General features: G+C 48.4%; 1 protein-coding gene across 5 annotated transcripts in view; it reads left to right on the top strand.

Moving 5' to 3' along the window:
- Positions 1-880: 880 nt before the first annotated feature.
- Positions 881-14,343, top strand: part of DIP2A (disco interacting protein 2 homolog A) — an 85,043-nt gene continuing 71,580 nt past the window's right edge. For all 5 annotated transcript variants that reach the window (XR_009245143.1, XM_058661521.1, XM_058661519.1 and 2 more), the window contains exon 1: positions 881-1,048. Coding sequence is in view for 4 of the 5 variants with exons in the window: in XM_058661521.1 (XP_058517504.1) it covers positions 958-1,048 (91 nt within the window). In the remaining variant the exon portion in view is untranslated. The remainder of the gene's footprint in view (positions 1,049-14,343) is intronic.

Below are 14,343 nucleotides of genomic sequence, written 5' to 3'. Positions count from 1 at the left end.
AGCTGACAGGTTACCACACCGGGCCTTCCAGGATTTGCCTGTATGGCGCAACCCAAGAGAGTTACCTTTCATTTTTGAAAATTCTTACGCATTTTGAGAAAAAAAGATCTCATCACTCTTCAAACACTAGACTGAAGTGGGGGTCTGAAATTACATCCTGTGGTTCCCCAGTGGGCAGGTGAGATCTGCTGTCTGCGTCACAGCCACTGTGGTATCCTAAAGGGATCCGGGCTGCTGGGCGACCAAAGCCACCCGGTGCTGCTCCCCGCCACACGTGAAATGTCTGGCTGTCATGCTCGCAGGTGCATTCCGCTTCAGTGGTCCACCCTGCAGACCACTGGCTCACTGACGGCCACAAGCCAGTCTTCATTACCTGTTTAACTGTGGCAGGGCGGGTTCCAGCGGCAAACGCCCCAGACAGGAGGGTGCCAACACCCGTGAGAGGAAGGAGGGGACGGGGCCGGGCAGAGGACGCAGGCCACACGGCTCAAGCGTCGGGCGGCCCACGGACACACTTCGCCCACTAAGGCTGGACGCGCCCTCCGCACCACGCCGGAGCCCCTCGCCGTGGCCACCTCGCCCCGCGCTGCCCCCGGGGCCCGAGGTCCACCGGCACACCCAGGAGGCCGCGAGGGGCCGGACGCGCACGGCCAAGGACACGCCGCCCGCTGGCGGGGAGGGGCCGCGCGGAAGTGCCTCGGCGTCCACGTCGCCAAGCCGGCGGCGCCCGAGGTCAGCCAGCTGGCCGCGCGCCGGGCGCGCCGTGCAGGAAGCTCTCCGCCTTCCCCAATGAGAGCGCGCGGCGGGCCCGCTGGCCAATAGGAGCGGCGCTCCGGTGTTGCTGGGCGGGCCCGGGCGCGCTCCCGCGCAGGCCTGCGGGTCGGCGGGGGCGCGCTCGGGAGCCGGGACGGCGGGAGCCGCGGCGCAGCCTTCCCGGGCCGCCCGCACGCGCCGGCCATGGCCGAGCACGGCTGCCCGCTGGAGGAGGCGCCGCTGCCCGCCGAGGTGCGGGAGAGCCTGGCCGAGCTGGAGCTGGAGCTGTCGGAAGGTGAGCGGCCTCAGCCGCGGGCCTCCTGTCAGGGACCGGGCCCGCCGCCCCCCGGTTCCGGGGCTTGGGGTGGCCGTGGCGGGGTGACAGCATCCTGAGGAGAGGCGAGCTGCATGCTGCGTCGTGGCGACCCGGGCTGTGAGGCCGACGCTTCGGTCCGTGCAGGCGCTGACCGCGCACAGGGGTCAGGTCCTTGGCGGTAGCTGTGCAAGTGGGAAAAAGTCGTCGGTGATGGCTGGGCTGTGGGAAGCCCACGGTGAGCGGGCAGGTTGCCTTCCAGGGCCCGGCAGCCCTTGGGGAAACGCGTGTGAGCTTGCGTTTTCCTGCGGCAGGATCCAGCTTTCCTGGTCTTGGGCTGGAAGTGTGAATTCCTGAGGCGGCAGCCAGCAGCAGTGGCGCTGGTCTGCACTAGCTGGGTCAGTCCGTGCGTCCTGAGGGACGTGCATGCTGTGGTTGTGCTTGATTTACGCCATGTGCAACATCTTGCAGCTTTTGAAGCCCACCTTCCGCTTTTACAAGTCCTGTGGTGGGGCAGGGGTTGTGTTCAGTGGGTAGCACATCTGACTTGGGATGCCTGAGCTGAAGTCCTGGGGCCCCTTCTGGACTCCTGCTCCTGCACACCCAGGTGGCTCAGGGGTTGAGTCCTGCCTGGTGATGGGCCTGGGTGTGTCCCAGCCCCTACCTTGCAAGCAGTGAATCAGCGGGTGGTGTCTTTCTCTAGCCCGCCTCCTATCTCCCTTGAGAATTAGAAAAGGATTCTGTGGTACCTGGCACATTTCTAAAAATGGAGGTGAAATGAGCAGTGGAAGCCTTGGCGATCCTTGGTGACTGAGAGGCTCCTGGGAAGTTGAGCAGCTCAGTTAGGCCTGGTTCTCACGGGCCTCCCAGGACTGCGCGGAGGTTCACATTCCTTGCTGTGGTTTTGCAGATTGCTGTTAAGGTCTGTTCCCATGTGCACACAAGGTCGTGTGTGCAGGTGCTTGCTGGGAGTTGGCAAGTTGGGTCCTTAGAGAACTCCAGGATTTGAATGACACGCCTCAGGTACTTCGTTCTGGACATGGACGGGATGGATAAGTCAGGAGAGGGTGCCGGATCGTAAGCATGAAGAAGAAATGGAAGCTGGGGCTCTGAGAAGGAGATGCAGCAAGTCCAGCGGCTGGGAGCCGGGCCTCACTCAGGCACCTCTCCCGTGGGTGTGGCCCTGTTCCCAGGGACCTCCACACCTTGGATGCTGGGCGTGTGCACGTGAGCCTCCTGTTGGATTCAGAAGACTGTTCCTTGGACAAGTTTTTGGCAGCTTGCAGCAGGTTGTACCTGATACCTGAATCTACTGAAGGGTGACATCGCCAAACGTGGCTTTGGTCAGCTGCCCGAGGAGGGCTATGCCAGCCATGTCGACGTTCTAGAAATCTTGTAAAGATTCGGACAGAGTGTCTGAAAGTGCTTTCAAACTGACAAGTGACTTATTTATGTAATCAGAGGCAGCGATTACCGATGAATCATCGGCACAGAACAACTAAAGTCAGTGCTGTATGGTCTGTGTGTTGATCGACAGGTTGTATTCAGTGTGTGTGTGTGTGAGAGAGACAGGTTGTATTCAGTGTGTGTGTGAGAGAGAGAGAAAGAGAGAGAGAGAGAGAGAGAGAGAGGTTGTATTCAGTGAGCCTCTCTTGAGTTCCACTCCCCAGTGTGTGTGTATATGTGTGTGAGTGAGACAGGTTGTATTGAGTGAGCCTCTCCGAGCTCCACTCCCCAGTGTATGTGTGTGTGTGTGTGAGAGAGAGAGAGAATAAAGTGATGTCAAAATACAGCTTCCTGGATGTGAAACTCTGTAACATTTTGGAGTTGACGCTGTGCTGGGCGGCCGGAAGGAATGGGAGGTGTATGGCATGCTGGGTGCAGCCTTCATGGAAACTACTGGCCAATGTTGATGCGGCTGCGGCAGCAGTGCCTGCTCTAGGTGCCCCAGCCTTTGTGCCTGACACACCCGACCTTTCCTGGAGTCTCATGGGAGTGCCTGCAGTGCTGCTTGGCCCCCAGACACGGGCTCAGACCCTCAGATCTGCTGAAATCCCGTCCTGGATACCCAAGAGGAAATAAGGCAAAGTGGTGTTGCTCCTCAGCTTTCCCAGCTGTTCTGCCCTTGATTTATGGGTCTCATTCAGGCTAAGATGAGGGTGAAAGGTAAGGCTACATGGTTAGACCCACGTCCCCAGCATACAGAGAAAGTCACCCATGTGGCTTCTACAAGTTTGTCAGATTGTTCATGGATGAAAGTGAGACTGTTAGAGATAGAAGGGACTCCCACCTTTGTGTTTATGTGTTATTGAAGCTGGTTATCTAGGACACACCTCACAGCTGTGTGGAGACACCAGGGCTGTCCCTTATCTTGAAGTACGGCTCCTGAGCTGTTCTGGAAGCGTGGACAATGATGTGGGGATTGGCTTTTGTTTTAGCGGCCTGCAGTGAGTCTGGGAGGAAGTTTGCACAATTGGTTACGTGCGTCCCTCTGCTGTTTATGCTGGTCCATTCCATAGTCCTTAGGGTCAGTCTGTTTCTTGTTTTCTTTACTGTGGCTGCAGGCCCCTGCCTGGGGGAGCCAAATGAAAAGGTGTTGAAAAGCCCATTTTGTGTGTGGACAGGAAGGGACTTCTTTCGCAAAGCTGTTTTCCTGTTAAATTAATGCCTTTAATTTAAAATTTCTTAATTTTCATAATAGCCTGAGATTGCTTGCCTGTCAATAATTCTTTTTTGTTCTTCCTAAATATTTTGTGTTATATTAAGAAAAATTTCTCTGGTACAAATTCTCCTGCTTGTCCAAGCTTAGGCCAAATGTTGTCACTTTGAGTTTTCCCTGGTAATTTCTGATACAACCACCTTCTTGGCACTTCCCTCGCAACTTGTTCTCTCTTTTGGAGTTCTTGCAACTTTTTATAAAGTTATTTCCATTTTGTTTGAAAGACACAGAGACATCTTTCATGTTCACTCTGCAAATGCCTGCAGTGAGCTGGGCTAGGCCAGGCAGAAGGCAGGAGCCCAGAACTCTTTCTAGGCCTCCTGTGTGGCTGGCAGGGTCCCCAGTGCTTGAGCCACGAGCTTCTGCCTTCCAGGGCGTGCAGTGAGCTGGGAGCTGGAGTGAGCAATGGAGTCAGGCACTGTCCAGTGGTGCCCTGGTCATCCCAAGTGGTGCCTTGACTACCATTTTGTGCTTACATTCGCTGTGTCGATTCAGCTGTTCCTGGGTGAGGGCCTGCTGGGGTGCGCTCAGGTTAGCTTTGGCTTCGTGTTTCTGGTGATCATGGGGCTTTGCCCAGAAAGCTGTATTGACAGAGAGAGTGCATGCATACAAGACAGAGAAGAGGAGATATTCAACCAACGGGCCGTCGCGTGGCTCACCCTCACAGGGTCACCAGGAGCACCTCTTGAGTCAGTTTTTTATTTCCGTCCAACAGTTATTTGCTAGTGGTTCCCAAACTGCCTGTCAGGGACCTTTCTCAGTCCCTGAGATCCATTCTAGAAGGAAGGCGTTTTCATTAGCACTTCATGCTGCTTCTACCTTCCCTGATGGCCCAGAAGCAGACACACTGAACATACACTGTGGGGGCACTGGTGGCACACACTGTGGGGGGCCCTGGGTAGCACACTATGGGCCCCAGGTGGCACGCTATGGCAGGGCCCCAGGTGGCACACTGCAGTGGGGTTCTGGGTGGCACACTATGGTAGGGCCCCAGGTAGCACAATGCAGTGGGGGTTCTGGGTGGCACACTATGGCTGGGCCCTGGGTGGCACGCTATGGCAGGGCCCCAGGTGGCACACTGCAGCAGGGGTTCTGGGTGGCACACTGCGGCCGGTCCGTGGGGTACTTGTAGCCATGGTGTTATGATTTTCCCGCCCATAGTGAGCACATGCTGCTTTCTCGTCAATACCCTTTGTGAAGCAGTGCTTGTCTTTTTGGTGACAGTGTGTGTCAGGAGACTGGAGGTTTGCACAAAACCGTGCTCACAGGGGCAGCGTCTGCTCTGAGGAACAGCAGTCCTGCAGCTGGAGCTAGAATATCACTCTCCACTGTTGTGAAATGCCATTTTTACCTGAAGCAGGAGGTGCCTGACACACTACGGCGATTCGGACTTGGTGTGTAATGGGTGTATTTCTGGAAAATTAGTGAAAAGTTACAGCCTTCACTTAACTATCATCAGCTCCAGTTTCCCAGTAGTAAATAGATTTTTAAATAATTTTTTCTTTTTATTTATTTATTTAAAGATTGTACTTATTTTTGTTGGAAAGTCAGATATACAGAGAAGAGGAGGAGAGAGAGGAAGATCTTCCGTCCGATGATTCACTCCCCAAGTGGCCACAACTGTGGAGCTGAGCCGATCTGAAGCCAGGAGCCCAGAGCTTCCTCCAGGTCTCCCACACGGGCGCAGGATACCAAAGCTTTGGGCCGTCTTCCACTGCTTTCCCAGGCCACAAGCAGGGAGCTGGATGGGAAGTGGGATGTCTATATGGGATCCCAGCGCATTCAAAGCGAGGACTTGAGCCACTGGGCTACCGCGCTGGGCAGTTTGTTTTTCTTTTTCTTTTTTTTAAATTTAAGTTTGTTCCTTCAGTAACAGTGTGTTTGTGTTTAGGAGATGCGTGCGAGCTGCTCCAGTCAGGGCCAGACGTTTCTTTATGTCTGGAGGCTTTGAGCTTTTCTGATTATCCGTGAGAGATCATTGTGAACTGGAGTCTATCCTGTGCCATGGAATGCAACAGAATCTACCCCTCCTGCTTAACTCTGTTTTGGTAATGAAGGACTTTTGATGAGATTGGTGGCAGTATTAATGGATATTTTTCATATTAATTATGTGTCAACATTTGGAGGAGCTGAGGAGGAACCAGTATTTCCCAGTTGGCCAGTCAACCATGTTGCAAAATCCTGTGAAAGACAGATGGAGTTGAGTTCACCAGGGTGGAGAGTTCGTGCTGTGGTTGGCTTGGTGTGGTGTCTGAAGAGGCTGGAAGTGCTGCCTGTCCAGGCCCACACACCGCGAGGCTGCTTTCCCTTTCCCAGGTTAGTTAGGGGATGCACCCTATGATGGCAGTGGTTGAGCAGACGGGGCCGCTGCCTTCTGTAAGGCCAGACATTAAAGGGGCTTTCGAAGATGCGAAACAGCGTTGGCCTTCATTGGGTGTTTTTAGAAATCTACTTTTTATTTGAAAGTATTACTTTATATTAATATCTGGTAGGCTTGTTTTAAAAATTAAATGAATATTTTAAAAGATTTATTTATTTATTTTTGTTTCAATGGCAAAGTTAAAGAGAGTTAAACAGAATTCATTTGTTGGCTAATCCCCCATTTGGCTGCAAGGACTGGAGATGGGCTAGTCCTAAACCAGGAACTTCTGGGTCTCTCAGGTGGGTTCAGGGACCCAAGCACTAGGGTCATTCTCTGCTATTTTTCCAGGCTATTAACAGGGAGCTGGATTGGAAATGGAACAGCCAGAACTTGAACTAGTGCCCATATGGGATGCTGGTGCCGCAGGCAGTGACTTTACCTGCTGTGTCACAGTGCCAGCCCCAATGAATTACATATTTTTTTTAGGATTTTAAAGTTTGGGCCCAGCGTAATAGCTCAGTGATTAAATTCTGCTCTTGCATGCGCTGGGATTCTGTATGGGTGCCAGTTCGTGTCCCGGCTGCTGCATTTTCCATTCAGCTCCCTGCTTGTGGCCTGGGAAAGCAATGGAGGACGGCCCAAAGCCTTGGGACCCTGCACCTGCATGGAAGACTGGAGGAGCCTCCTGGCTCCTGACGTTGGATTGGCGCAGCTCTGGCCTTTGCGGCCGCTTGGGGATTCAGTCAACAGACGGAAGATCTTCTTCCCTGTCTTTCCTCCTCTCTGTAAATCTGACTTTTCAATAAAAAGTAAATTATTTTAAAAAAATTAAATTTAAGGTTTTTTTTTTCAATTTCATTGTTTAAGAACCCATATAAACAAAAGCTGTTTGTAGTCTTCAGTGGCTTTGTTTATTTAATATAAGGAGAACAGATGTAATGTAGTTTGTAGATCTAATCCTGATAATGTGATGTTACTTTCCTCCTTCTCCCTTTGTTTCACTTTTGATTTTTGTGATAACAGGATTTTAATTCACTAAACTTACAGTCAAAGTCTTGGCTGGATAAAGAGTGAAACAAGTACAGTGTGAAAAGGCACAGCTCAGCAGAAGTGTGGACAAGGTCTGCAGTGGGCGCCCCCGTTCACTCACAGGCGTCACGGCTTCAATGACGCTCACTTCCCTGAGCATCTGTGTTGCGTTGCATCCACTTTGACGCCCCAGTCAGGATTCCGTTCCTGTTCTGTTGTGTCTTTCTTCAGCCATCTGTGGAGGGACATCTTGGTTGCTTCCAGGTCTTGGCTTTTGTGGATTGTGCCGATTTCCTGTCTTCTGGGTGTGTTCCCAGAGGTGGGATTGCTGATCCTAAGAAAGATCTATTTTCAGTTTTCTGAGCAACCGCTGTACTGCCCTCCGTACTGTGTGCCAGCTTCCAGCCCACTGCCTTGTCCTCCACATCCTTGCCAACACTTGTTACTTTGCAATCTTGGCATGATACCGTTCTCTCTGAAGTGAGGCAATATCTCATTGTGGTTTGTATTTGCATATCTCAGATGGCTAAGTTACTGAGCATTTTTTCATTTGTCTTTGGCCATTTATATTTTATCCTTTTTGCATCTGTGTTCTTGTGGGGGAGAAAGGGGAGATGTTACACCGCTCCCTGCTGCCAGATCGCATCAGCACCAGGAGACAGGGACCCTGCTGGAGGAAGAATGTCCTGAGGGTGTGACTTGAGCAGCTCTGCCCATGCTTGCTGGCTGTCTGTCTTAAGTATGTCCATGGCCTTAGATGCTTGGAGAATTTGGCCTGTGGTGGTGTTGTACCCTCTCTTCTTTCCATCTTTTGGTGAGGCACTTAAGGCCCTCTGTCCTGTGTCTTCTGTGCTTGCCAGCCTGCCTGCTTACACAGAGTCAGCAACAGAGGCCTTTCCAACCCCCCAACCCAGACCTCCATGTGGTCTCTGAGGTTGGGGAGCAGATGGAGCAGACCCATTGACTCCTAGGCGCTCCTACTGAGTTGGTCCCCATATTTGGCTCTTGCCTGCGCCAGTGGGCACTCTTTAGCCCTGGTTCCTGTGTGAACTGGCAGGTTCTATGACTTGGCCTAGTTTGCCCGTACATCTAGCACCTACTTGTACCAGTGGGTGTTACAGCCTAGCTGTGGAGACCCCTGAAGACCTCTTGCAGGCTTGTCCCAAAACTTAGCCTCGTAGGTACTGGCAGATGCTGGCAGATATTGTCCCCTGGTCAAGGTGACCCAACTACAACCCCAACCAGCCTTTGCACCCAGATCTGCCTCCTGTGTGTGCCAGCAGGTGCTGCAGACTAGCCTGGCCTGCCCCCAGACCTGGCTCTTTCTCGTACCAGTAGATGCTGAGGCCTAGTCAGAGGGACCCCTGATGACCCCTTGTAGGCCTGCCCTCTCACATGTTCTGATGGGTGCTGCAGCCTAGCCTGCCCAACCCACCTGTAACCCCAGCTCTCGTGTGCACTGATTGGTGCTGTAGTTTGGCACACCTGCCCTCAGTCCCAGCTCTTATGCACACCAGTAGATATTGTGACCTAGCCAAGCTCACATCCAGACTTGGCTCTTTCTTGTTCTGGTGAGTGCTATGGGCTACTCAGGGAGACCCCGGTGCCCCCTTGAGAGACCTGGCTCTCATGTTTGCCAACAGGTGCTATAGCCTGGCCTGTGTGCACCAGTTGGTGCTGCAGTCTGTCCTGTGTGCCCATCCTCAGACCTGGCTGGTGTATACACCAATGGGTGCTGCATTCTCGCGGCCTGTGTGCATCAGTGGGTGCTACAGCCTGGCGTGGCCCAGTCAACCCTCAGAACTGGCTCTCATACTTTTTGTAATTCATTTCGTCTGGTATAGTAAATATTTTTCCTGTTGATATGAGTAAGGATATTCAAGTGTTTCAGTTCATCAGATATATTTGAGAAACTTTGCTTATATGTACTACTTAAGCAAAATTTGTTTATCTGCTGTTCAGAAATACTTTGGAATTTTTCCTGTAGTGAATTAACCCAGTTAGTCTCTTTTAGAATTTTGACTTACCATTTTCTGAAGAACATTGATTCTAGGATAAGTACTACATGAGACCACTTATTCGCAGAATCTAAAACAGTAAAGTTCATGGAAATAGGGAGTATCATGGTGGTTACCAGGGGCAATGAGATATTGATGGTATGGGCCAAAGGATGTACCTTTTCACTCTAGGATGAGTGGCTGCTGGAGAGCTGTAACACTAAGTGGCACATATCATTGTTTACAGTTTTCTGAAGAGATTAGATCTTATGTTATTTATAATATTGTCATTAAAAAAGGGAAGAACCTTTGTGAGGTGCTGGGTGTGTTTATGATGTTACGTTGCTGGTTTCATGGGTGTGTGCTCCACCTGTAGGCTCATCAGGATGTATGTGTTAAACATGTAGGTCAGTCTACCTCAGTATTAAAAGAATGTCAGTGGTAGGATATCAACCTTCAGATCATAAAGCTTTGCACACTCTTGTTTGCCAACTGTTCTGTACCGGTTCCAGTCCTGCCTTTGTTTTGGTGTGAACTACTTTATTTTTAGAGCTTTTGCTAACACACACTTGTACAAGTTTGTGCACACAGTGTGATCCCTGGATGCATGCATGCCGTGTGCAGTTTTAACAGGGTGGTTGGGGTCTCCATCCTCTCAAACGTCAGTCATTTCTGTGTGTTGGGGCCCTGGGCCTCATCCTTTCAAGTCATTTTGACATACGTGATAGAATGTGGTAGGTGATGGTTCCACACCAGGCGATGGACACTAGAACGACTGCCTCCTGTTTAACTCTGTTCTGGAAGCTGATCTAATTTGTCTGGGCCTGCCCTCACTCCCTCAGGCTGGCTGTCATCTCTGTTCTGCTAACCTAGTGAGATTGTTCACCAGTGAACGGGAACATGCCGTGTTTGTCTTTCTCTTAGCGTGTCGTCCTTCAGCTCTGTCTGCTTTCATTCATTACTGTTCATGACTTTCTACATTGTTATAGATATGTGCATCTATGTTTATCATATTTTCTTTATCCATTCATTTGTTGATTGATTCCTGTCTTCGTTGCTGTGAACGGACATGGTAGTGTAGGGATCCATTGGATAAAATGGCTTTATTTTCTTTAGGTGCATATCCACTTTTGTGGGATTGCTGGATCACATAGGAATTGTTTTTAATGTCCTAAAAATCACCATATCCTTTTCCGTAGTGGCTCCACTAATTTACATTCCCACCAACAGTCTGTGAGGGCTTTCTCTCCTCACAAGCATTTACAATTTTTGTCTTTCCAGTTGGAGTCACTAACAGGTGAAAAGATACCTCACCACGATTGTGACTTGTGCCCGTGTTCCTTCCTTTGACAGCGCAGCACAGAAGCTTCCTTAGTTTCATATAATCTCATTTGTCAGTTGTTACTTTGTTGCCTATGATTTTGGGGTCTTAACCAAAATCTCTGTGTATTCAGTGCCTCACAATGTCTTGTTTCTGCTTATGTTTCCTTCTGGTAGTTCCATGGTTTCATGTTTTATGCTTAGACAGTGATTAATCTTTAGGTTTTTTTTTTTTTCTGTATGGTGAAATGTAAATATTTACTTTCATTCTTTTACTGTGGTTTACTCACACCATTTTAAAAAGATTGTCTGTTCAAAGATTTATTTTATTTTTATTGCAAAGTAAGATATACAGAGAGGAGGAGAGACAGAGAGGAAGATCTTCCACCTACTGATTCACTCCCCAAGTGAGCGCAACAGCTGATGCTGCGCCATTCTGAAGCCAGGAGCCAGGAGATTCTTCCAGGTCTCCCACGCGGCTGCAGGTTCCCAAGGCCTTGGCCCGTCCTCGACTGTTTCCCCAGGCCACAAACAGGGAGCTGGATGGGAAGCAGGGCTGCCAGGATTAGAACCAGCGCGCATATGGGATCCTGGCACGTTAAAGGCAAGGACTTTATCCGCTAGGCCACGGCGCCAGGCCCAAGATGATTTGTTTTAAAGGCACAAAGGATTCAACTGTCACCTGGTTCATTATGATAACCTTAGCCCTGGTCCTCACTCCATAGGTGTGACTGCTGTGTGACTGGTCGCTCTGTAGGTGTGACTGGTCCTCACTCTGTAGGTGTGGCTGGTCCTCACTCTGTGGGTGTGACTGGTCACTCTGTAGGTGTGACTGGTTCTCACTCCGTAGGTGTGACTGGTCCTCACTCTGTGGGTGTGACTGGTCCTCACTCCGTAGGTGTGACTGGTCCTCACTCCGTAGGTGTGACTGGTCATTCTGTAGGTGTGACTGGTCCTCACTGTGTGGTTGTATCCAGATCTTATAAGATGTTTTTGAGTCATTTTGCGTAGCCCAATCTATGCTTCTCATATCAAAGAGATCAAAGAGCTTCCTCAGTACTTAACTGTGAGTGCTTCATGCAGATTCTAGCATTAATTTGACAATGTCAAGTATTATATCTAGTCAACATCCCTGTTTTTGAAATGTGACCCCTTGTATGGGTACAGTTCTGCGAAGTGTTCTGACAGTTATCATCAACAATCACAGCTAGCAACCCCTCCTTCGTAACCTCTTGGCTTTAATCACTTTGGTTTAGGGTTGACAACAGTGACTCCATCTCGATTTTCATGTCCTCCTTGCAGTTATAACCATTTTCCAAACCAGTTGTCCCTCGTTGCCAGATTGGATTTGATCTGGTTGTTGGTTCAGTACCACGTTGGGTGGGAAATACGACAAGGAGTTGGTGTCAGATACCCTTTTAGGTCACACTTAGCCACAAAAAGGTTTTAGAAGTTGTGGGCCTCATGCCAAACTCACCTGATGCTTATTGTCATCTATTCTATTGGCATGGGTTACCAGAAAGTGCCAGGCCACACTTACCTTGCTAGTAATTATGGTTCTGTATAATTCTGACAGGCAGCAGGCACAGAGCCCAAACGGAAAAAGATATACACTAAAGCCAAGAAAACAGAGTAAGTCAAGTTTGCATCTTAAAAACAAGGAGCAGGTTTACAGTCTAGTAAGTGACATAGATTGACTGTTCATGTAGGTATGGCATGGACAGTTGACTCACCATCCATAATGGGACCCAGAAAATCCTCAAGGTTAGCAAAGCTAAAAGCAACGGACAGAGTTAAATCTAAAATCAGGTGCACTGTTAATCCCAGATCTACAAACCCTCAAAGCTAAAATGTAAATCTAAGGCAGATAGGGTTTTGAATTGCAGTGTGCAGGGAATTTACAAAAGCCACCTTGGTTCTTGTCTCTCACCATTTTCATGTGGACAGTGTCAATAAACACAGAGACCATAAACCTTCTGACTCAGCTAGTTGTGAATTGCCGGGTAATTCTGATTTCAGTAAGGTTCCACTGACCATTTAGCAGCTCCTGTGGTAAGACAAGGAGCCAGGAAAGCCGAAATGGAGAGGAGAAGCAAGGTTTCACTCCTTGAGAGGAGACTCCAGGGACCAGAGACCAACAAGCTCCACGGCTTTGCTAACCTGAGCAGTGACGTCTCATCCTCTTATTGCAAGTCCAGGAACCCTGGAAGCCGGCATTCTGTGCATAATTTCAGATATGCCGATATGGCTAATTCTATCCTGCTATGACAAAGGCAAACAATCGCATTGCCAAACACACCGTCAGTCCTCAGAAAAGCAGGAGAACCAAATGGGGAGAAGGCGGACACATTCACTCACCACAGAATGTCCCAAAGTACTAAAAAAGCAACCATACAAGTTTTCCTGAAGTTTTAGGGAACATTACGTACGGAACCAGCAATATTTTCATGTATAAGATCCAACAATATTGTAAATAAAATACAAATTCAAAAATTTCATTCATTCAGTTTCATGTGACTAATTTTTTCGTCTCCATTAGCAGGTCTATGGATATCATAGTTTTCCTTGGAGTTGTAGAATTTCTTATCTAGTCCACCAACCATAAAGCTGTTAGAAACCTGGATTCAGGAACACTTGTCTCCATAAATCTGACTACAAATATTTTAGAGAATACAACACTGCAGATAACAAAAGACTTTAAATTGCTTAAACTCATTAATTGGCAAGGAAACCCGGTTTGTGCTCATTCCACACCTGAAGGATTTTGCAAAACTTTCGTCTTTTTTAGGCCTTGGGGGCTGCTTTTTATCAAGACAACCATCGTGGCTGATAGCAACACAACAGGGCCATTAAACTTGTCCAATTTTGGGGCACATTTGTGTCAGTAACATTTCTATATTCACATAATTACAACTTAGCATAATCTTATGTCTTGGCAATACTTTACATATAATCCAAATTAGTTACTAAGATGTTTTCTGACTTGTTCATTCTTCTCACTTTGAGACCACCAAGGTCCTGCCTGCATATCTCAAAGCCAGAGGAACTAAATCTATCAAATATGCCAGAAGACCTTAAAAATATCTGATCAAAACAAGATTCCTCAGCATTACAAAATAATACCTATCTATTCAGTCAGGTGATCAGATGTTCACACTTACAAAGTGATCACTTAAATATTTCTTTACTCTTTTAAAACTCAGCTCTGCCCGATCAGAACTTGACAGTTTTATCTTACTGCTTTTAATACTGTAACAAATTTAAAAGTCAGGACAAGAATACAGTTTACTGGAGCTGGCTGGGAAATCAGCAGTCACTAATTAAACTATCAAATGGAGACTTTTTTTTCTAACAGATTTACTATTTTCAGTTACTAACTGGCCTACATATTTGCATTTCAAAAACTTTGTTGCAAACAGATTTCAAAATTAGACATCAACTAATGCAGACACTTATTCTCAGGTCGTCTGTGATTTCCTGTCCTTTCCATTCCAAGGTAATGTAGCCCTTTTCTTCTAGAAAGGAAAAAGTACTTTACAAGCAATCCAACACTTTTCTTTCCTAACCTTTTTATTTTCAGGCTTGCAACCATATTGCATCTGCCAGTTTCCTGGATTTACAATTTGAAACATCCTTCCAAATAAAGAACATGCCAAATTTAACATAGTATTTGAACAATTTGTGGAAGCATAGCTCTTAACAAATCCAGATATTCTTTTCATAGAATTTAAGGGGCTAGGATTTAACATTTGCCTTATTCACCTTTGTCCAATTTATACTGATTAACTGTGCCAAGATGACCTAGGAAACATACATCAGACAAGCACATCTACCTTTTAAATAATTCCCT

Source organism: Ochotona princeps, chromosome 3 (assembly GCF_030435755.1).
Source record: "Ochotona princeps isolate mOchPri1 chromosome 3, mOchPri1.hap1, whole genome shotgun sequence".
Classification (NCBI taxonomy): domain Eukaryota; kingdom Metazoa; phylum Chordata; class Mammalia; order Lagomorpha; family Ochotonidae; genus Ochotona; species Ochotona princeps.
The sequence above is the reverse complement of the archived record's forward strand: the minus strand, read 5'-3'. Positions and strand labels throughout refer to the sequence as shown.